Source organism: Bombina bombina, chromosome 3, assembly GCF_027579735.1.
Source record: "Bombina bombina isolate aBomBom1 chromosome 3, aBomBom1.pri, whole genome shotgun sequence".
NCBI lineage: Eukaryota > Metazoa > Chordata > Amphibia > Anura > Bombinatoridae > Bombina > Bombina bombina.
Window position 1 is genome coordinate 1,262,570,993 of NC_069501.1, and position 22,228 is coordinate 1,262,593,220.

At 36.3% G+C, this 22,228-nt stretch overlaps 1 protein-coding gene and 1 pseudogene across 1 annotated transcript in view; both read right to left on the minus strand.

Moving 5' to 3' along the window:
* The window catches only part of LOC128652716 (vomeronasal type-2 receptor 26-like), an 87,849-nt gene extending 78,337 nt beyond the window's left edge, over positions 1-9,512 (minus strand). The window contains exons 1-2 of the mRNA XM_053705648.1: positions 9,420-9,512; positions 5,991-6,221 (exon numbers count right to left, since the gene is read on the minus strand). Coding sequence (XP_053561623.1) covers positions 5,991-6,221; positions 9,420-9,512 — 324 coding nt within the window. The remainder of the gene's footprint in view (positions 1-5,990; positions 6,222-9,419) is intronic.
* A 10,724-nt stretch (positions 9,513-20,236) lies between these two features.
* Positions 20,237-20,354, minus strand: LOC128654851 (uncharacterized; annotated as a pseudogene).
* Positions 20,355-22,228: the final 1,874 nt, after the last annotated feature.

The window sequence follows — 22,228 nt, forward strand, 5'->3', positions numbered from 1 at the left end:
CGTGGTGACTCTGAGCAAACCGGTGGCCAGGCACTTTGCCTTATTGAAACACTCAGTCGCTGATCTAAAGTATATAATCATTGATCATGTGCCCCCACTTACAAGAGGGGGTGACAGAGGAAGAATATTATTACAGTGAGAATCTAAATGGATTTTCAATCTGGGCACTATGGCTCCACGGGGCCTGAATGTCAACTTGGATTGGCATTTTTTTCTATGAAATTTCTCCCTATATTTCTATTTTTATTAAATTGCATGTTTCTTGGTTCTTCTTTTTCTTTTTCTTGTATTCTGGCCTTCCCCTTCTTTTTGCTCTTACTCACATTTTTTATTATTTTTTCATTATATTTATGTTATTCATACTTATTTTTATTTTTATTATTTTTTGTTTTTGTTTTTGTTTTTATTCTAATGTTTATTTATTTTTTCACATGGTGGTTCTTCTCTTCGTTTTTTAGGTTTCTTTAATTAATTTTTGATTTTCAGGTTGTACTTCTGATCTAAGATTCATGGACAATGAGACTTTGCTATTCCTAATGTTATGTTGCTGGAGACTCAATATGGAGTATATTTAGATTTGCTTGTTTAGCTTATCTTGTTTGTTACGGTGTTAGGATATAATTTATCCCGTTTTGGAATTATTTGTTTGTTACACACCTAACCTAGGATTTCATTGATATTGTATATTGACTATTATAGTATAGGGACTTAGGGATATTTAGGATGTTTTTTCTAACGATGATGTTACGATTTATTACCTGGATGTCAGAGCCCATTCTTTTGAAGTGTTTTTCCCAGCATATATTTTTTGTTTAGCCTTTTGTAAATAATGCTGTATCTTTGCATAGTTAATTAATTTTTAATGTTTAAGTTTTAACATATAACAGGGATTCCGCCGGGAGGCGTCCTGGTTGCTATGGCAACCGGTGACGTAGTGTTCTGCCCACGGCTGCTGACTTCCGGTACGCCACCGGCGGGACTGCACTTGGGAGCGGGTTTGTTTGCTATAAAGGGTGAGTAATTGTATGTACCTGTAATTGTTGTCTGAAGACGGGGGCAACCCCGAAACGTCACGGATTAAAAGTGTTTTTTGCTCAATAAGACCCGGTGAGTGCTTTTCCCTTTGGATGCTTGTATTGTTATTTTTAAGCACCCCGGGCAGGCTGAATAAGGATTATGTTACCGTGAGTGATTCTACCTCTTGGGATATTTTATATTATATATATATATATATATATATATATATAAATGTCATTTACCTGTACCCTGACAAGTGGTAGATTTATCATACACCTGGCGGACATGATTCACTATAGCGAATCATATCCGCCATGCATCGCTAAATGCCGACAGCATACACTGTCTGCATTTAACATTGCGCAAGCAGTTCTGGTGAACTGCTTGTGCAATGCTGCCCCCTGCAAATTCATGGCCAATCAGCCGATAGCAGGGGAAGTCAATCAACCCGATCGTATGCAATCGGGCAGATTGCTGTCCTCTACCTCAGAGGCGGCGGATGAGTTAAGAAGCAGCGGTTTTAAGACCCCTGCTTCTTAATTGCTGTTTGTGGCGAGACTGAAGGCTTGTGCGTAAACAGGGGAATTAGGGGCCATTTTGCCTTTGTTAAATCGGCCCCACAGATAACACATACATATTGACCCCATATTAGGCATACATTCCGCATTATAAATAATACAACACACAAGATAAATGGGTGTAAAGGCTGCAGCCCGAATTTATTAAAATATTTAATAAATATAACTTATAAATTCAACAGAATTCCAATAACCTGTAAACATATACCTGAGTAAAACAAGGTGCTTGCCACCAGAGATGTACCTTCCACCGGCTTACCACCAGGTACATCCCTCCCAAAACTCTCCCACCTCTTTAGGGAGGTAACAATTTGGCTAACATACCGCATAGAAAAACAAGCACCCCCGCTAACGCTGAGACACAAACCTAACAAATAGGGAGGGAGGGAGGGAACTTTGCCTTGGGATTGCAGAGACTTCAAGAGGGTGAATAACTTCCACCCCAGCCTTAAATAGCTTTAAATACCCCCCCCACACACAGGCTCCGGCTCTCCTCCTCTAGCCTGCTCCATTGCGCAGAATAGGGGTCAAAATCCTATATACACAAACTACACAGCATACAGATATACTTGCAAACACACACAGCATACACATATATATACATAAATACACAGGATACAGAAATAACTGTATATACACCCAGCATACAGATATACTTGTACACACACACACACACACAGGATACAGAAATAAGTGTACATACACACAGCATACAGATATACGTGTACACATACACAGGATACATAAATAAGTGTATATACACACAGCATACAGATATACGTGTACACATACACAGGATACATAAATAAGTGTATATACACAATGCATACAGATATACATGAGACACACAAACTACACAGCATACAGATATACGTGTACACATACACAGGATACATAAATAAGTGTATATACACAATGCATACAGATATACATGAGACACACAAACTACACAGCATACAGATATACGTGTACACATATACAGGATACATAAATAAGTGTATATACACACAGCATACAGATATACATATATACACACACACACACAGGATACAGAAATAAGTGTACATACACACAGCATACACATATACATATATACACACAAACTACACAGCATACAGATAAACTTGTACACACACACACATGATACAGAAATAAGTGTACATACACACTACATATACATATATACTCACAAACTACGCAGCATACAGACATACTTGCACACACACACACACACACACACACACACAGGATACAGAAATAAGTTTGCATACACACATCATACACATATACATATATACACACAAAATACACAGCATACATATATACTTGTACACACACACAGGATACAGAAATAAGTGCACATATACATGTAAACACAAACTTACACTAATCAGCACACACACACTGCCCAAGACAAACATGACTACTTTAGAGACCATCCCGGAGTAATTTGATAATCATAAAGCTACTTTAGAAGTAATTTGCCCATCATCAGACATCAACAAGATTGTAAAGAGTGATGACTTTAGAATAATTAGAAGATTACCTTACTGAACAGCCAGTGATTGACTCTAGAGCAGTGTTTTTCAACCAGTGTGCCGTGGCACACTAGTGTGCCATGAGAGATCCTCAGGTGTGCCACGGCAGACTGACAACAGTGTGACATATTTTTTAAACTTTGCTTGTTTTTTACTCCCAGTGCAGGGGTAGTTTGTAGGAGGCATGGCATAACAGCACAATACATACAGTATGTGGTGTGTTTGTGTGTATGTGTATATATATATATATATATATATTCTGTATTAGGCTACAGCGTGTGATTTTTTTAAAAATTTTGGGATGGTGGTGTGCCACAGGATTTTTTTAATGTAAAAAAGTGTGCCACGGCAAAAAAAAGGTTAAAAAACACTGCTCTAGAGCAATGGTTTCAAAGTACCGGCCCTTGGGCTATATGTGGCCCTCAAAATAGTTTAATTAGGTAAATTATTAATTAAACTACTGAGTGATGGGAATTATTATTTATACTAATTTATTCAGAATGACAACAGAGGTGCAGTCCCTTATTAGTTATTTGAATATTGTAAAAATAGAAAGAAATAATAAGGATCAGTAGTCCTTATTTAAAAAACAGGGAATTCAGCACATACTCAAAGTTGTCCACAATTTATAAGTGTTTATTAGACATTTTTTTGTTTTCAACACACGTGTGAATCTCAGGAAATCTATATTCACATATTGTTCAATATTTAAAAAACCAAAACAAAGTTGAAAATAAATAGAAACCTCTATTTAATCATTATAAACGGTAAGATATGTCTCTTTAGAGGCACACATAGTTATTGACACATATGGCAGTTTCAAGAAATTAAGGAAATTTACAACACCTCCATAGCATAGTCTTAGGGATCAGTTGCCTTGATACCATTCAAGGATCTATGTAGTAACCTTTGAAACTATCCATAAAGTAGCATAAAACAATTGCAGAATTACAAATGAATAAAGCACTTGAGTCACAAGAAACATTCACCTAGATTACGAGTTTTGCGTTAGAGGCTATACGAGCAGTTTTCCCTCACCGCTCACTTACATGCAGTGCTGGTATTACGAGTTTTCTGAAACCCGTTGTTAAAAGACAAGAAGTGAGCGTTGAGCAAAATTTTGCTCCCAACACCTACATTATATTATTAACCCCTAATCTGCCGCTCCGGACATCGCCGCCACCTAAATTATAGTTATTAACCCCTAGCATCGCCGACACCTACATTATATTTATTAACCCCCTAATCTGCCGCCCCCAATGTCGCCACAAACTACCTACACTTTTTAACTCCTAATCTGCCGCCCCCAACGTCGCCGCCACTATAATAAACATATTAACCCCTAAACCACCACACTCCTGCCTCGCAAATATTAGTTAAATATTATTAACCCCTAATCTGCCGGCCCTAATATCGACACCACCTAGCTACATTTATTAGCCCCTAATCTGCCGCCCCCAATGTTGCCGACACTATATTAAAGTTATTAACCCCTAAACCTAAGTCTAAACCTAAACCTATATATACCTAAATATAATGTAGCTGTGTGCGATGTTGGGGGGCAGCAGATTAGGGGTTCATAAATATAATGTAGGTGGCAACGGTGTCCGGAGCGGCAGATTAGGGTTTAAAATTCTTATTATAGTGTTTGCGATGCTGGAGGGCCTCGGTTTAGGGGTTAATAGGTAGTTTATGGGTGTTAGTGTACTTTTTAGCACTTTAGTTATTAGTTTTATGTTATGGCGTTGTTCCATAAAACTCATAACTACTGAATTTTAAATGCGTTAGGACTCTTGACTGGGTAGGGTGTACTGCTCACTTTTTGGACTCCCAGGATAGACTCATAATATTAGCGCTATGGAAGTCCCATAAAAAAAAAGACTTCACAAAGTTTACGTAAGTCGTTTTGCGGTAAGGCCAAAAAAGTGTGCGGTCACCCTAAACCTTCAAGACTCGTAATACCAGCGGTCATAAAAAAGCAGTGTTAGGACCTCTTAACGCTGCTTTTTTACCCTAACGTACAACTCGTAATCTAGCCGATTGTATCCTTAACGAATACCACAACACCTCTCTCAGTGGACAACCCCAAAAATATCAAGTAAGGGATCTCTTGTCATGACACATATATAGGGATCTATGTGGTAATTTGGGATACTTTACAAGTGTATAAACTCAAAATAACACATAACACTGCGATAACAAGGATTAACTTCAGCTGTGTTATCCAAACATGAAAAATGAACATTAGCTTCAGATATCAGAGTCTCTTCCAAAGTCCTTTAAATTAATAAAATATGTCACTTTCATTTGTTCGTGGATTTTGCCAACTTTACAACAATCCACACATAAAGGGAATGATAAACTGTAATCCTGTATCGTATTAGTATTGAGCTTGGAGACCTGTATGGTGTGTTAAGAATATTCACATCTTCTGCACATCCATAATGCAGGCTTTCAGTGTAAAAAAAGTAGGTGACTCTTTTTTGTGATACACGGTTGAGACGCCGAAGCAGAGACGGTCCTGTAAACACTTTGTAAAATCACTTGAGTTGCATCCCTCCTCTTTACCTGAAGCATTACCAATGCTTGGATCACTTTTGTTGTTTGACACAAAGACACTGTGTGTCACCTACCTTTTTTACACTGAAAGCCACCCAAAACAGAAAGCCAATTGCAGGTGCTCTATTAGCTCTGCCCAAAATGTGGGACTGCTACCACTTTAATGGTTGCTGTTCTGTATTAGATTCATGTTAAATTTAAACAGCTTTTATTTTTGTTTTTTAGTCTCAAAAGAAAATAACATTAACAAGGGAAAAAAAGATGGGTTCATTGTCTCTTTAAGTGCACAGTAACTTACTGTTTTGAATTTAGGGCTCCAAACGATCGCACTGTCATTGACAATAATCTGTTTTCTCACAGGAGCTAAGGAGTTAAAGCTTCCAACTTTATTAGGATCTAGTTTCTCTGGGATGTCTGATGGGATCCAGTTTATAATATCATAATGCCCTGGTACATCTCCATAATCAGTAAAGGAAATATCCTCATGTGATGCTGTCGTAAAATGTGCCTTTCTCAGGTATTTGTTAATCTAGCAACAGGGAAAATTAGATAAAGATACAGGAAATTGTTATGGCAAGAATACAGAATACTTAAAAAAATACAACTATAATAAAATGGCTGTTTAGGACGATATAATAAAAGAAAAAGTAAATGTTCATAGATAGCTATAAAATGCTATCAGGTCTATGTAAACACAATTCTGAAATAGTAACTAAATAAATAAACATTGTCAGCACAAATTCAAATCAAGCGTAGAGGGAAACATTCATTAAATATGTGAAATGCAGGCATCATCTATGTAAATACAAATGTATATAAAAGTATAAAGAAAGACTCTGGGGGCCACTTTATCAAGGGCCTAATGGCCCCTGATGTCCCCTGTTTCCGTGCCAGCCTTCAGGCTCATCAGAAACAGCAGTTATGAAGCAGCGGTCTTAAGACTGCTGCTCCTTAACTGCTCCATTGCCTCTGAAGTTGCGGACATCAATCTGCCCGATCCTTTATGATCAGGTGGATTGACACCCCCTGCTAGCAAGGGGCGGCATTGCACAAGCAGTTCCCCAGAACTGCTTGTGCAATGATAAATGTTGACAGCATATGCTGTCAGCATTCAGCGATGTCCGGGGGACATGATGTGCTACAGCGTATTATGTCCGCCAGATTTGATAAAGCGGCCCCTCTATGATCTATACTACACATGTGCATTTGGTTTCATCACAAATGACAACACACACATCTTCATTTTGTTTTCACTACAGAATATCCGAACAAATGCCCCAACTTAATTTAAATTATCTTAAGGCACTGGTTTTCAAGCCTGTCCTCAGGTCTCTCTAACAGGCAACATATTGAGGATATCTGAAGTAGAGCACAGGTGACATAATCAGCTGATTAGTAAGCCTCATTATTGTACCTGCTCTTATCCAAGGTAATACAGAAAATCTGGACTGTTTGTGAAGTCTGGGACAGATTTGAAAAGCAATGCCTTAAGGGTTAAAATACATCTAAAGGGGGCGTGTTTCGAACAGCGATCCTTGTTCCTTCCCAGAGTTTTCGGCTGAATCTTTAACAATCTGCAGATATCAGAGTCATCCAACAGCAAAACTACCCCCCTCTGTACGCTGAGGTAAAGTACCATAACTGGACATAACAGCACTTCAGCTTTAACTTTATTTACATCGCTCATATACAGGGAGTGCAGAATTATTAGGCAAGTTGTATTTTTGAGGATTAATTTTATTATTGAACAACAACCATGTTCTCAATGAACCCAAAAAAACTCATTAATATCAAAGCTGAATAGTTTTGGAAGTAGTTTTTAGTTTGTTTTAGTTATAGCTATTTTAGGGGGATATCTGTGTGTGCAGGTGACTATTACTGTGCATAATTATTAGGCAACTTAACAAAAAACAAATATATACCCATTTCAATTATTTATTTTTACCAGTGAAACCAATATAACATCTCAACATTCACAAATATACATTTCTGACATTCAAAAACAAAACAAAAACAAATCAGTGACCAATATAGCCACCTTTCTTTGCAAGGACACTCAAAAGCCTGCCATCCATGGATTCTGTCAGTGTTTTGATTGTTCACCATCAACATTGAGTGCAGCAGCAACCACAGCCTGCCAGACACTGTTCAGAGAGGTGTACTGTTTTCCCCTCCTTGTAAATCTCACATTTGATGATGGACCCAAAGGTTCTCAATGGGGTTCAGATCAGGTGAACAAGGATGCCATGTCATTAGATTTTCTCTTTTATACCCTTTCTTGCCAGCCACGCTGTGGAGTACTTGGACGCGTGTGATGGAGCACTTGTCCTGCATGAAAATCATGCTTTTTCTTGAAGGATGCAGACTTCTTCCCTGTACCACTGCTTGAAGAAGGTGTCTTCCGGAAACTGGCAGTAGGACTGGGAGTTAGCTTGACTCCATCCTCAACCCGAAAAAGGGCCCCACAAGCTCATCTTTGATGATACCAGCCCAAACCAGTACTCCACCTCCACCTTGCTGGCGTCTGAGTCGGACTGGAGCTCTCTGCCCTTTACCAATCCAGCCACGGGCCCATCCATCTGGCCCATCAAGACTCACTCTCATTTCATCAGTCCATAAAACCTTAGAAAAATCAGTCTTGAGATATTTCTTGGCCCAGTCTTGACGTTTCAGCTTGTGTGTCTTGTTCAGTGGTGGTCGTCTTTCAGCCTTTCTTACCTTGGCCATGTCTCTGAGTATTGCACACCTTGTGCTCTTTGGGCACTCCAGTGATGTTGCAGCTCTGAAATATGGCCAAACTGGTGGCAAGTGGCATCTTGGCAGCTGCACGCTTGACTTTTCTCAGTTCATGGGCAGTTATTTTGGCCCTTGGTTTTTCCACACGCTTCTTGCGACCCTGTTGACTATTTTGAATGAAACGCTTGATTGTTCGATGATCACGCTTCAGAAGCTTTGCAATTTTAAGAGTGCTGCATCCCTCTGCAAGATATCTCACTATTTTTGACTTTTCTGAGCCTGTCAAGTCCTTCTTTTGACCCCATTTTGCCAAAGGAAAGGAAGTTGCCTAATAATTATGCACACCTGATATAGGGTGTTGATGTCATTAGACCACACCCCTTCTCATTACAGAGATGCACATCACCTAATATGCTTAATTGGTAGTAGGCTTTCGAGCCTATACATCTTGGAGTAAGACAACATGCATAAAGAGGAATGATGTGGTCAAAATACTAATTTGCCTAATAATTCTGCACTCCCTGTAGGGTAAAGAGAAACCAGCAAGTAATAGAAGGGGAGAAAAATATCCACATTAATACACATTACCTAACAGTAAACATGACTACGGATGGGAAACAGATCTGCTAAATTGCATTAACCAATGCATGGGAAAACTTTGAAAAGCGCTTGCCAAGTTCACTAGAAAGAGCCCCACTGGACATTTTTTATGGGTCTTCACACTACACCTCTGACACTCGCACCTCTTATCAAATCTTCAGACTCACACAATAGGCGAACTTACAGCCACAAATACTCCCGCTACAATCCAGCATCAAATGAGACCTAAATCACAGGAGGCTCCAACACCTACACTGCAAGTTACACAATATGCAATGGACCTCTCAAAAAGATCTTACATTCTTCCTACTAATCTCCTGTCCCAGGTGACATACACGGACACTTCCGACAGAGGATGTCTCAGCTATCACCTCCTTAACAAACAGGATACCTTCCAATTCACTACAAATGTTTCTGTGAGCAGGTTGGATTCCCCTGAAAGCTGTGCCTTTGCAGGAGCTCGGGGGGACTCCCGTATCTTCATGGGGACTGGAGTGATACATCTCTTACCCTGCCATCATCACTAAAGTCGGAATGCAAGGGAACCTGTCTTTCCGGCTGGACAATCTTACACATATAAAAGATTTGAGCTTTACTAAAAAGACAGCGATCAACTCCTACCTGGAAACATTAACCTCACCAAATTGGACTCAATACCCTTTTTATGAAGTCTCACAATTAGACTCCGGGATGAGGTTCTGCAAGCTGGCAAGACCCTGGAGTGGAGGTTATATCCGCAACCCACTTAAGCTACTTAGACGCAACATGCTTCCAAAAGTAATGTAACTGTTTCCCACTTTGTTTTGTTTAATATTTCTCACTTTTATAAGCAATGCCATTTAATGTACTATATGTATATTTAAACTTAGTGATCATAAGTTTGATAGAGCTCGTATATGGTAGAGATGGGTCTTACAACAATACCACGCTATACCCACTTCTCAAATAGTCTTTTGTTATTTGATATACCCATAAAGATAGAGATGGGGTATTTTTCTCTCAACACCTTGGTCCTTAGTCCATGACTTATGGCCAGAGTCATGGGGAGATGTATTCTACATGTGCGTGGGAAATCTTCTTTTATGTAATAATAATAATGTCATTCACTTGTCCAGTTTTAAATATAAACTTATACAATTTAACGTTGGTAAATCATTGCTTGTGGTTGCCGAATCATATTTTTATGACTGCAAAATAGTGTGGCAGCTGAGAAAACAGCTCTACTCACACACTGGCCCTTTACCACAGTGATACATATATTTGATAACTCCTACTTTATTGACTAACTCAATGATTGGTTTGACACTTGACCCACATCAAGAATAATTCTTTTACGGTTATATTATATGCACTCCCTCTATTGCATATAATAGTACTAGTAAAGTATTACTTTTCTTTGAGATGCTTTTACTTTAATGTTTTTCTTTAACTTTGATTAATATCAAGCGATGATAGCAGATAAAATTAGCCTTAAGGGTCCAAGAGTGATCTATATTAAGCTAAGGGGAGGAAATGATAAGGATAGAAACTCTTTGTTTTTGAATGTCAGATATGATGGGAATATTTGAAATACTGTCTGTACCTTGTACTTTTTTGTGTGTGTATACATTTTCGTATCCTCAATAAAAAACATACTTCTAAAATGCTGAAGAGCAGTGCTAATGCCGACACTTCTGCACAGAGTCCTTGGCTCTGCTAATAGGAGGCTTAGCACAGTGAATCCCAGGGCCTGCAATAAAGGAGAAGGTCCTTTAGTTTAGGTCCTGGGATCCGTTGAGCTAAGCTGTAACAATCCTCTTTTACACACAAAAAATATGTTGCTAGAAAATGTGTAATTTGTAGCTGGATCCTTAAGACAACTATATCATTTTAGTGTTCATAGCTGAGTGCAGCAAGATCCAGCAGGTGTTTTAGCTTTATGGTTACTGAATATTGCAACTATAAAGCAAAGGAAACGCAGCAAATATAAGTGAGTACAATAAGCGGCAACAAGAATTCTAATTGCAAACTGCACAGGAGAAATGTTTAACCAAGTAATCAGTTGAGAATGAAATAATGTTCAGATAAATATATAGTACCTTACTTCTGTGAATTTCATATGAACAAAAAAGAATAACAGGAACTTGTCCCGGTTGAAAGTATAGTTTAAATGATCTAATGCAGGCAAAAACTACACACGTAGTATGAGAAAAGTAATGTCTATGATAAATGGCTCCTTAAGATCGGGTATAGGAAAAGTCCGTCTATTTAAAGACAACTAAATTGGCAAGAGGAGTTTGATGATTCTTACCGTACCGTTAGTGCATTAGAAAGGGTTACCGGAAAAGTTATGCTGAATCCCAGGTGATTAATTTAGGCTTACGGTGACTAGCGATCCTTAGAGCAGCCTTGTTCCTCTGACACAGCGTGTCTGTAGTAATCGAGAGTCTCCGTGAATAAACAGGCAACAGCGTTCCGGAAGGAGGATTGAGGAGAGTGCCTCAACTGATCACAGAGAACTGGGAGGTTTGCTCTAGACTGAGCGTAATGCAAAGTAGAAGATAACTTGAAATAGTCTTCAAAGAAGAAAACAGGAGGCTGAATCAGTTGCAACATCCTCTGTAGAAGGATTCCGATACCTGCAACATTAATCAAGCAATTAGATGAGGGGTTAGGGGTATTTAAGTAGGGAGTAAGGTAGGAGGGTTTATCCTTTAAAGGGACAATGACCATTACATAAGCCTTCTGTTAGCGTCTGTGCAGGTGTCGGCATTACCTCTTCAGCATGCTAGAGGTAAGTGTAACGCTACAGTTGAACTTTTTCACCTATAACAAAGGAACATTTACGTTAATTTTAAGAAAATGATTGTAAATGTTTCATGTATATTTAGTATTCATTTAGTTTAAAACAAAAAAAAATACAGAATAGCACGGCAGCCAATTATTCAAAAATTTAATTTTTTGGAATACTTCACCTCGTGCAGATGTCTATCATAACATATATAGTTTAGATGAGAGAAGAGAAAGTGGTGAACAGTGCGAACTTATATCAGCAATAAAAAATGAAAATTAAAAAAACTTGTCAATTCCAGAAAAACATAATAATACTAATGATTACTTTATTTCATGTGGTGAGAGTTCATGATCCATAACTCATGGGAATTACTTTTCCTACCACTTGGAGGAGTCAAAGATTCCAAAACCCCAAGAGCTCTTGGGGCTAAGATGAAGTGAAGTAGAAGAAGAGCAAAAGCAAAAACATGGAACAGGGAAAAGATGTGCTTAAAAAAGAAACAAAATCCTTAAAAAATAATGGGTAAGGGCTTGTGGACTCTCACCACCATGAAAGAAATTAATTAATCAGGTAAGCATAAATTATGTTTTCTTTCATATCGGTGGTAAGAGTCCACTATCCATTACTTAGGGGAACTAAAACAAAAGTTGTGGAGTCCACAAATAATAACAGAGAGGGAGGGATTCAAAAACATATTTTTAAATAAGAGAATAAATTCACAACCCTAATCATTTTGATATTTTTTTATTTTTTTCAAATGAGAATTAAACAGGCAAGAATCAAACTGAAACAACTAGCTGCTTCACAAATTTGATCAACTAAGGCCTCATTCTTAAAAGCCTATGAAGTTGCAACTGACCTAGTAGAATGAGGGTGTAGTCTCACCTGCCTCCAAAGTTACATCCATGAAGTCAAAGAAACTATTACAGTCTTCTGTTCTTTCATAGAGTCACACAAATTAACTAACAAACTAAAAGTTTGTCTAAAGGCCTTAGTAGAATCAATGGTATACTTTAATATCCTAACAACATCCAAATTATGCAAAGATCTTTCTGAAGCAGACTTGGGATTAGGACACAAAGAAGGAACAGCAATTTATCTGCTGATGTTATCAGAAGAAACATCCTTTTGTCAAGAATGCAAAATTAGTTCTTAAGACTGCCTTATCCTGATGAAGAATCAGATAAGGGGATCAGAAGAAAGGGCAGATAATTTAGAAAATCGTCTAGCAGGTGAAATAGCTGAAAGAAACAACACTTTCCAAGAAAGTAGCTTCATTTGAATCTTATGCATAGGTTAGAAAGGAGAAGATTCCAAGAATGAGAATTTGGCTTAATTACAGTTCTGAACTAAAGCCTGGACAAAGCCATGAATATCAGGAAGATTAGCAATTTTCCTATAAAACAAAATTGAAAGAGCAGAAATTCGTCCTTTCAGGGAACTGGCAGATAAACCCTTGTCCAAGCCATCCTGTAAAAACTGTAGAATCCTAGGAATTCTAAAAGAATGCCAAGAGAAACCATGGTCTGTACACCAAACAATAAATGCTTTAAAGACTTTATGGTAAATTTTCCAAGTCATTGGCTTATAAACCTGAATTAAGGTTTCAATCACGGAATACCGCTATACCTTAGAACTAAATATTCAAAGTCCATACCATAAAGTTCATACACTTGCAAACAAGATGGAAGAGTCAGTTTGGGAATAGGAGGCCTAACCCCAGAAACATAGGAAAAAGAAAGCAACTGAATCTCTGTACTATATCTGGATACCAAATCTTGTGAAACCATACATGTTCTTCCTAGGCTCAGCTTGAAAACCATCCTTAGTAGATGTACCAACTGATACACAGGTTGAAACGACAAGAGAAGTAGTAGAGCAACTACTAATACTATATAAGGGACCCTGAACCTTACCAAGTGCATAAGAAATGTGTTCAATATCTGTCTGAACAAATGATAAAGCAGAAAATGCTCCTCTAGGTAACAGAACTAAGACTCTAACTTTCTGTCTAGAGGATCTTCCAAAGGAATAGTAGTATGCTTAGCCAAATTGGAAATAACCCAATCAACTTACAAACTGTTTCCCCTAATTCAATATTAGAAGCTGACAATAAATATCATTTCTGAAACCTTACAGAAGGGTAAAATACATTTTCAGACTTAGACCATTCATTAGGAATAATGTCAGAGACAGCATCAGGAATAGGAGAAATTTAGGAAGCTCAACAACAGTCTTAAAATCTAAATTTAATTGTTTACAAGGTTTGTCATAAGAAGCTTTAGGATTTTTAACCCATAAAGTAATTAAAGTGCATGCAAAGTTGAATGAGTGCCCTGTTTTTAAAATATGCAGCTCTTTTTTAAAATATTTTTTTCTTTGTGAAAACTCTGCTACTGTTAAGCTTTTTGTGCTTGTTTTGTTTGCACTAGTAAGGCAAGTACCAAAAATGTAATTTTACGCTAGCATTAACCCGAAATGAGCAAAAATCCTAACAAGATATTTTGTGCACGTGCATGTATTCTCCCATAACAAGATATTTCAACAACACTAAATGAAGCGCTGGTGCATATGTAGGTGCCTTATAGAATTACCCCTAACATGAACTTGCTGACCAGTACTTATGAACGTTTAAAAGTGCAGTATCATAAAAAAAATGCTAGATGCATGCAATATGTTTACGTATATTATATCAAGACAAGCTAATTAATCGTAATTTATCAAAATGTAAAAACACACACAATATATTCAAAGCTTTGATATACATAATAATCATAAAACCATCATAAAAAAGATCCCTAATAAAGTAACAATAAAATGATCTAGGGTACATAAGATAAAAACACAAATAAAAAAAAAACACAAGCATAGAATGTCTATTAATAGAACTAAAAACTTCCTAGCGAATCTCCAAAAATAAAAGTTCATACATAGAGTTTGTGATGTCTGAAAGCAAAGAGAGATGGAAAGGTCTCGTTACAGGCGGTAACGGAATTGACAAAATGGTGTAATTAGGTACTTACACTGGGTGTTTTTCGTACTGGCTCCTGTGGAATTCCAATTCTCCACAAGTTTCCACGAATGGTAACAATGTTTTTTTGGGCTCTTTATCCAATACCCAGCAAACTTTTAAGTAACTTTGAGGTACTGGGATGTCTGGTAACCGGCTGCCTAACGTGTTGCAAATAGCTTTTTTTAACAATTCTGATGCACACCGTTACAGCTCCCATTCCTACACCTGATGCTACAGGTGCTCCTTGAGCACAAAGTGTACGCTTATAGACATTCTTATATATATATTTATACAACAAATTTATAGAACACATTTAAAAAGCATACCTCTATTAGTAAACTATAACATTCATTCTAATTTAGTACATTAGCAGTTAACACTAATTCCTTTTAATGTTGTTGAAACAGCAGTTTTGTTATTATGGAACGTATCACCATATTGAATGCTTTTATTTAATTGGTGAAACACATTTTATTGGTAAGCCAATGTTTCCATTTTCTTTAAATTATCACAATGATATATACAACAAATTATATATAAAAATTTATTTTACAAGATTAGGAAAAATACCACATTTGTTATGTTTAAAAATATATAAAAATATGTATATTAATATATATATATATATATATATATATATATATATATATATATATATATATATATAAATCAAATAATACTAAAAGACTATTCGTTTATTGAACAGAAGAGTTTTAGAAAGGTGTTTTTTTTTATCTATTCCTAATATATTCCAAATATTATTTTCTAGTTGGACTTTATATTATTTTGTCACTAGATGGCAGTATAAGTTAATATTACCAATCTATTGCAAGTAATATTTGATACTTTGTTATTACAGCAGCAGAATTTCTACAAAGTAGCCATGTTTAAAGGTCCTTAAATTAAGCTAAAATGAAAAACTATGCCCAAATCTAAAAAACTGTTTACATAAGCTATCACAGTTACATTTTTCTACTACTGCTTGTACTATAATTTAATCAATAAGGAAACTTCCTAGATCAAAATCTATATTCAGGCCTAAGGGGGTCAGGGTGTGCATTTCAAAAATCCACTTCGCTTCTAATCTTAATAGGGCTTTGTGTTTGCCCCCCCTCTCCAATTTGTTTGTGCCTTGTCTATAGCAGTGAATTTAAAATGACGTAGGTCTCCTCTGTTACAGATTTTGAAATGTTTGGGGACAGGGAAATCTTTATTCCTTTCTAAAATCATATTTTCAATTGAGTTTATGTGTTCCCTTATCCTTTCCTTGATTCTCCTAGGTACTGGACCCCACATTTGCATTCATTTGGTACACTGCATCTCTGTCACTAACTCAAAACTTCCTGAGCGGTTCTCCTTTCAGTGATATAAGCTGCATCCAAATCTTACTTAAGTATTAAGTCCATTACATAATAATCCAGCCAAGAAACATATAATGGATTCAGCCGATATTACTAATCAGGTTGTACACCAGACCCAGAGAATGGATAATATTACACAAGCTTTCCGTGATCTACAAGTGGAAAATCAGGCAGTAAAAACATGCCTAAGAGAGGTATTATCTGCCAAAGTAACTCCAACAGATCATACTCCTGAACCACAAGTTTCTCCACCTGAGAAATTCTCAGATAATCAAAACCTTTTCAAAAAATGTAAAAATGCTTGCCTGTTACTATTTGAATTAAAGCCAAAGACCTACAGCACCGATAGAGTTAGTGCTTACCATCATTTTATATTTAAGAGCCGAACCCAGAGTTTGGGCAGACTCTTTCTATGAGACCCAAGACCCAATACTTAATTATTTAGACTCATTTCTAGATGCTATGACTGCCTTATATGAGGACCCCTTTAAGCAGGTAACAGCGGAGCCCCCCCTGAGATCCTTGAAACAAATGAAACTCCCAGTTGAGGATTTCATTGTGCAATTTAAGATTGCTGCTAAGGATTCTCTCTGGAACAAAATCTCCCTGAAAAATAAGTTCCGTCTTGGTCTGTCGGAGGACATTAAAGACAAAATTTCCAGAGTCGGTATTTGAGATACCTTAGAAGAATTATACAAACTATCAACAACCATAGACAGGAGACTCAGGGAAAGGAGATCAGAGAGAGGTTCATCTAAAATATTCACCAGTAACTTCTAACACAACCCTTGAAACTGAGCAGCCTATGGAGATTGTTTTTTATCAGAGGACCAATAACAGCTACAGAGAAGAATAGAAGAAGAATACAAAATCTATGTATGTATTGCGCTTCCCGTGATCATGTGGTCAAGGAATGTCCAGTACTAGCAAAACAAAAATCCAGTAAGATAACATCTCTAATACCATGTTTCACAACAAATAACCATACATCCACTTATTTTACTATCCTTCTATCAATACAGTGGGATCAACACGTTGTGAAGTGTGAAGCCATCTTTGACACTGGAGCTTGTGGGAACTTCATGGATGTCAACTTTGTAAATAATAATAAAATACCTTATTATTCCAAGCATAATCCTGTGTCAATTAAAGTTATTGACGGATCACAGTTATTATTTGGTCCTGTAGCACAACCGACTGCACCACTGTTAGTCTCCACACTTGACATAGAGAGGTACTCACATTTGATATAATTCCTTCACCCATGTACACAATAGTTTTAGGAATAAACTGGCTTTGATAACATCAACCTGTTTTTGACTGGTCAACCCTTACTATTTAATTTTCCTCTGATTATTTTAAAACTACATGTCATCCCATATCCACTGTTTTACATTTATCAACCCTCTCCATACCCGCACACTATCAATAATTTCTAGATGCATTCAACAAAAAGGAGGCTGAGTCTCTTCTGCCTCACAGGACGTATGATTGTCCGATCAATGTACTCCCTAGTGTCACCATTCCTGCTGGACAAATTTGCCCCTTATCTAAATCCGAGTTAGACCATCTCAAGTACTATATAGATGAAAACCTTAAAAAGGGTTTCATACGGCCATCCACTTCTCCAGCAGCAGGTATCTTTTTAGTCAAGAACAAAGATAAAAGTATACACCCTATCATAGATTATAGGGAATTAAATAAATGCACTAGAAAGAATAGATATCCTCTTCCCCTGATTCCAGAACTTACTGAACGGTTACACGGTGCTAAGGTCTACACAAAATTAGATCTTAGAGGCACCTATAACCTAATCAGAGTAAGGGCAGGAGATGAATGGCTAACTGCATTCAAAACTAGATATGGTCTATTTGAGTATACAGTCTTGCTATTCGGTCTATGTAATGCTCCTGCCACATTCCAAAATTGTATTAAAGGGACACTGTACCCAAATTTTTTCTTTTGTAATTCAGAAAGAGCATGCAATTTTAAGCAACTTTCTAATTTACTCCTATTATCAATTTTTCTTTGTTCTCTTGCTATCATTATTTGAAAAAGAAGGCATCTAAGCTTTTTTTTGGTTTCAGTACTCTGGAGAGCACTTTTTTATGGGTGGATGAATTTATCCACCAATCAGCAAGGACAACCCAGGTTGTTCACCAAAAATGGGCCGGCATCTAAACTTACATTCTTGCATTTCAAATAAAGATACCAAGAGAATGAAGAAAATTTGATAATAGGAGTAAATTAGAAAGTTGCTTAAAATTTCATGCTCAATGTGAATCACGAAAGAATTTTTTTGGGTACAGTGTCCCTTTAATGATATCTTTAGAGACATACTAGATATCTACATAGGTATCTACCTTGATGACATTTTAATTTATTCCACTAACTTGACAGACCATATAAAACATGTAAGGGCTGTACTCTCAGGGCTAAGAGAATATTGATAGTGGAGTACACCTAGCGCCTACTAAATAAGACCTCTGGCTTTGATAATTTGACACCTAGTTGTCAAAATGGAAAGATGAAACTAATAAGGTATACCAAAGTGCCAACTATACGAAGGCTGGGTCTGGATCTAATGCAATATTGTCAAACGATTACAATAAACAATTTATTGAGTACACAAATAAGTTAAAAACATGGATCCATGTATAAACAATCAAATTTATACAACAATAATAGCTAAATGAATAGTTAAAACAAATAGTTATGTAACGGATATAGCATTTAAAATTGTGCAAACATTGCTCTTAAAAATATTCATAAAAAATTCCAAATTTAGTATAAGGCTCACAACAGAAATTCAACTTTGTGTTTACCATACACACATACACAAATTTGTACAGCAATAATAGCTAAATGAATAGTTAAAACAAATAGTTAAATAGCAGATATGGCATTTAAAATTGTGCAAACAATGCTCTTAAAAAATATTCCTAAAAAATTCCAAATTAAGGCTCACAACAATAATTCAACTTTGTGTTTACCACATACACATAATAGGTGAAATATATTAGTCAGTTATATAATATTATCTAACCAATAATGTTCTCGATTCTATGCAATACTAAATATTGCCAATAGTGACTAATGTGTAAGGCTCTGAGTAAGACCTTTAACTGTGTGTTTACCACATACGCATTGTCAAGTAAAAAATATTGTGACAGCAATAAGCCAATGTAAAGAATGTGTATCAAAAAAGTTGTGTGCAAAAATTAGTGTACAAAAGATATTAATGGTCAAAAAATAGGTTGATGTTCAAAAAACGTGAATTAAGAACAAAGATTGTGAAAAATGAAAAACCAAAAATTTACAAAAACATTGTAGTGTGTTCCAATAGTAACTTATATAAATGTAAATAATAGTCCAAAAAATAGTCCAACAGTGAAAACTTAATAGAAAAAATAATCCAACAATAAATTATAATAAGTAGTGTATCTCTTTAAGAAAAAACAATAATCCTTAAAGTGTTGTGACTCCTAACAGCAATATTTATGGTGATTTTCCAAGTGTTTTATACTGAATAGCAGTGTCAGGACTTGCTAGCCATTTTCCAACCCAAAATTCTATCTTCTTTGCAAATATTTTGTTATAATCCCTGGATGATCCTTCTGTAAAAGAAAGATATGATGGTGTAGATTGTTTTTAGATCAATAGAAAATGAAATTGTGCTTACCAGTCGACGCGTTTCGGTCACAAAGAGACCTTTATCAAGACTGGTTTTATGGTGTTAGTAGTGGTCTTTTTATACCAGACTGATTGCTGGCCATAAAATTGTGGAACAGGAAGTGTTTGTTAAGCACTTCCTGTTTTACTGACCTTAAATGTGTGTTTAAAATATACAGTTTATAGTTTAACAATTTGTGATTAAAAAATCCATTATAATACATTTAGATGGTATCCTTATTTTGTCAAGCTCTATCTGCGTCTGATCATTTTTATTCAGAGAAAATACAAAAATTCCTATGTTAGAATACAGTGTTCCAGATTTGGAAAAATATATATACAAACCCAGCCTTTTTAGTTATGACTTCATACCTATTATTTAAAAAATCTTCCTACTGCACCTGATGTTCCAGGCGGTCTTCCATCCAGGTACTGACCAGGCCTGGCCCTGCTTAACTTCCAAGATCAGACAGGATCAGGTGCATTCAAGGCAGTGTGGCTGTAGACATTTCTGTATTAGCCCTATTTCTCATCATGATCTGATCAGAAAGAGTTTACAGTCATCTCCAAGCCGTTTTTCAGCTGTTTCTATTGGGTATAATCTCAGTAGGGGCTTGGTTTCTATTGGATGGGGCAGGGGTGTGTATAATAGGCTCAATTTCATTGGATAGTAGTTGGAATGTTGTTAAAACATTCCCTTATCTGTCATAATAAAGCCATTTTAGCGTATATGTTAAGGTGTCATTTTTAGATGTCATTTCTAGATGCCAATTTTTACATATGCTTGCTAATCTAAGAGAATAAAAAGCGGAAACAAGACATATTCTATATAAAGGATGGACTTGCTAGTTTCATCTTTTACTTATTACACAATCTATGCTGATTATATATCCCTTACAATATTCCTAATGGTGTTATATTGTTGTCTTCTATATACTGGATTTTGCTATAGTGCTATGTCTGTGCTGAGGTGTGAATTATTATCCAGAATAAAGAGAAATGTTTTTTTTTGTTTTTTTGTTTTTTATACAAACAAGGTGAAACCTCAATAGGTTTTAAGTGGAACAGAAACGTATGGGAACCAGATGGTGGTGTAGAAATATTAAACAACCTTTATTTGTTTAACATAAATATCCAATCGAGTGGGAAAGTGACCTCTATACTAGTAGTGTCTTATCTGGAGAGATATTAGCCCTGATTAATGCGTTATATAATCATAGAAAAACTATCAGATAAACTATCCTCAAATCTTTTTTCAAATTTAGAATAGACACCTATAAACTCATTGGTGTGTGGCATATAGCGTACCCTAGTGACGAGTGTAAAGCATCTGTGGGTTAACCTAGTTCACCCAAAACCTTTTTCTTTTTAAATTATAATTTATAATTATATTTGTTCCTGTTTATGTACTATATATCCAGAGTATTATGTCTGAGTTTATATATATGAATGATTGAATTGCTGTCTTCTTTAAATATGAACATCAAATATGTTTTAGGTACTAACCTTGTGAAAATCTATCTAAATCAGAAAGTTTATAGAGGGGTATGTAGCTAGCAGTGCTAGAGTATTAGGAATAGAGCCATAATGCAACCAGAAGATGCCCATATATGGGTATACGTTTAAAATTTGTCATATATGCAGAGAGAGGTGGATATAGCAGGGGGTATTCATACACAGTTAGGGGAATTTAGTTTTTTTAGAAGATCGTTGATTATGATACTTGCTATCATGTTTCACAACCCGTGTATTCATAAAAGCAAATACCGTATTATACTGTTCTTCGCCAAAAGAGGCACTTCTCATGGGATTAGTAAAATTAAACATATTCCCATAGTTTCTCTGGGTTGCTTTTGAGATTTTTCCTTTATATCTCATTATAGTTAGTTTAGTTAAGGTTTAAAAGGTGAGATAGATCCTCTTTGTTGTTTAACCCTCTGGGATATAAGCAGTCTAAATGAAATATCCATTTGGATTCTGCCGTTAGTAACTTCTTTTCGTACTTGCCTCTTCTCCAGTTCTTATTTACTTTTTGAATCCCCATATATTTAAGTGTATTAATATTCCCTTGATGTTTCATAGAGAAATGTTTATACAGTGGGGTATCCATATTGCGTTTTTCAATTTGCAGGATATGCTCACGTATCCTATCTCGCAGTGGCCTGGATGTCTGTCCTATGTATTGGAGGCCACATGGACATTGGAGTAAATAGACCACTCCCTTATCTTGGCAACGGATCAGGTTTCCAATTTTGTATTTTTCTCTGGTATTGTTGGATGAAAATCCAGGCCACTGCGAGATAGGATACGTGAGCATATCCTGCAAATTGAAAAACGCAATATGGATACCCCACTGTATAAACATTTCTCTATGAAACATC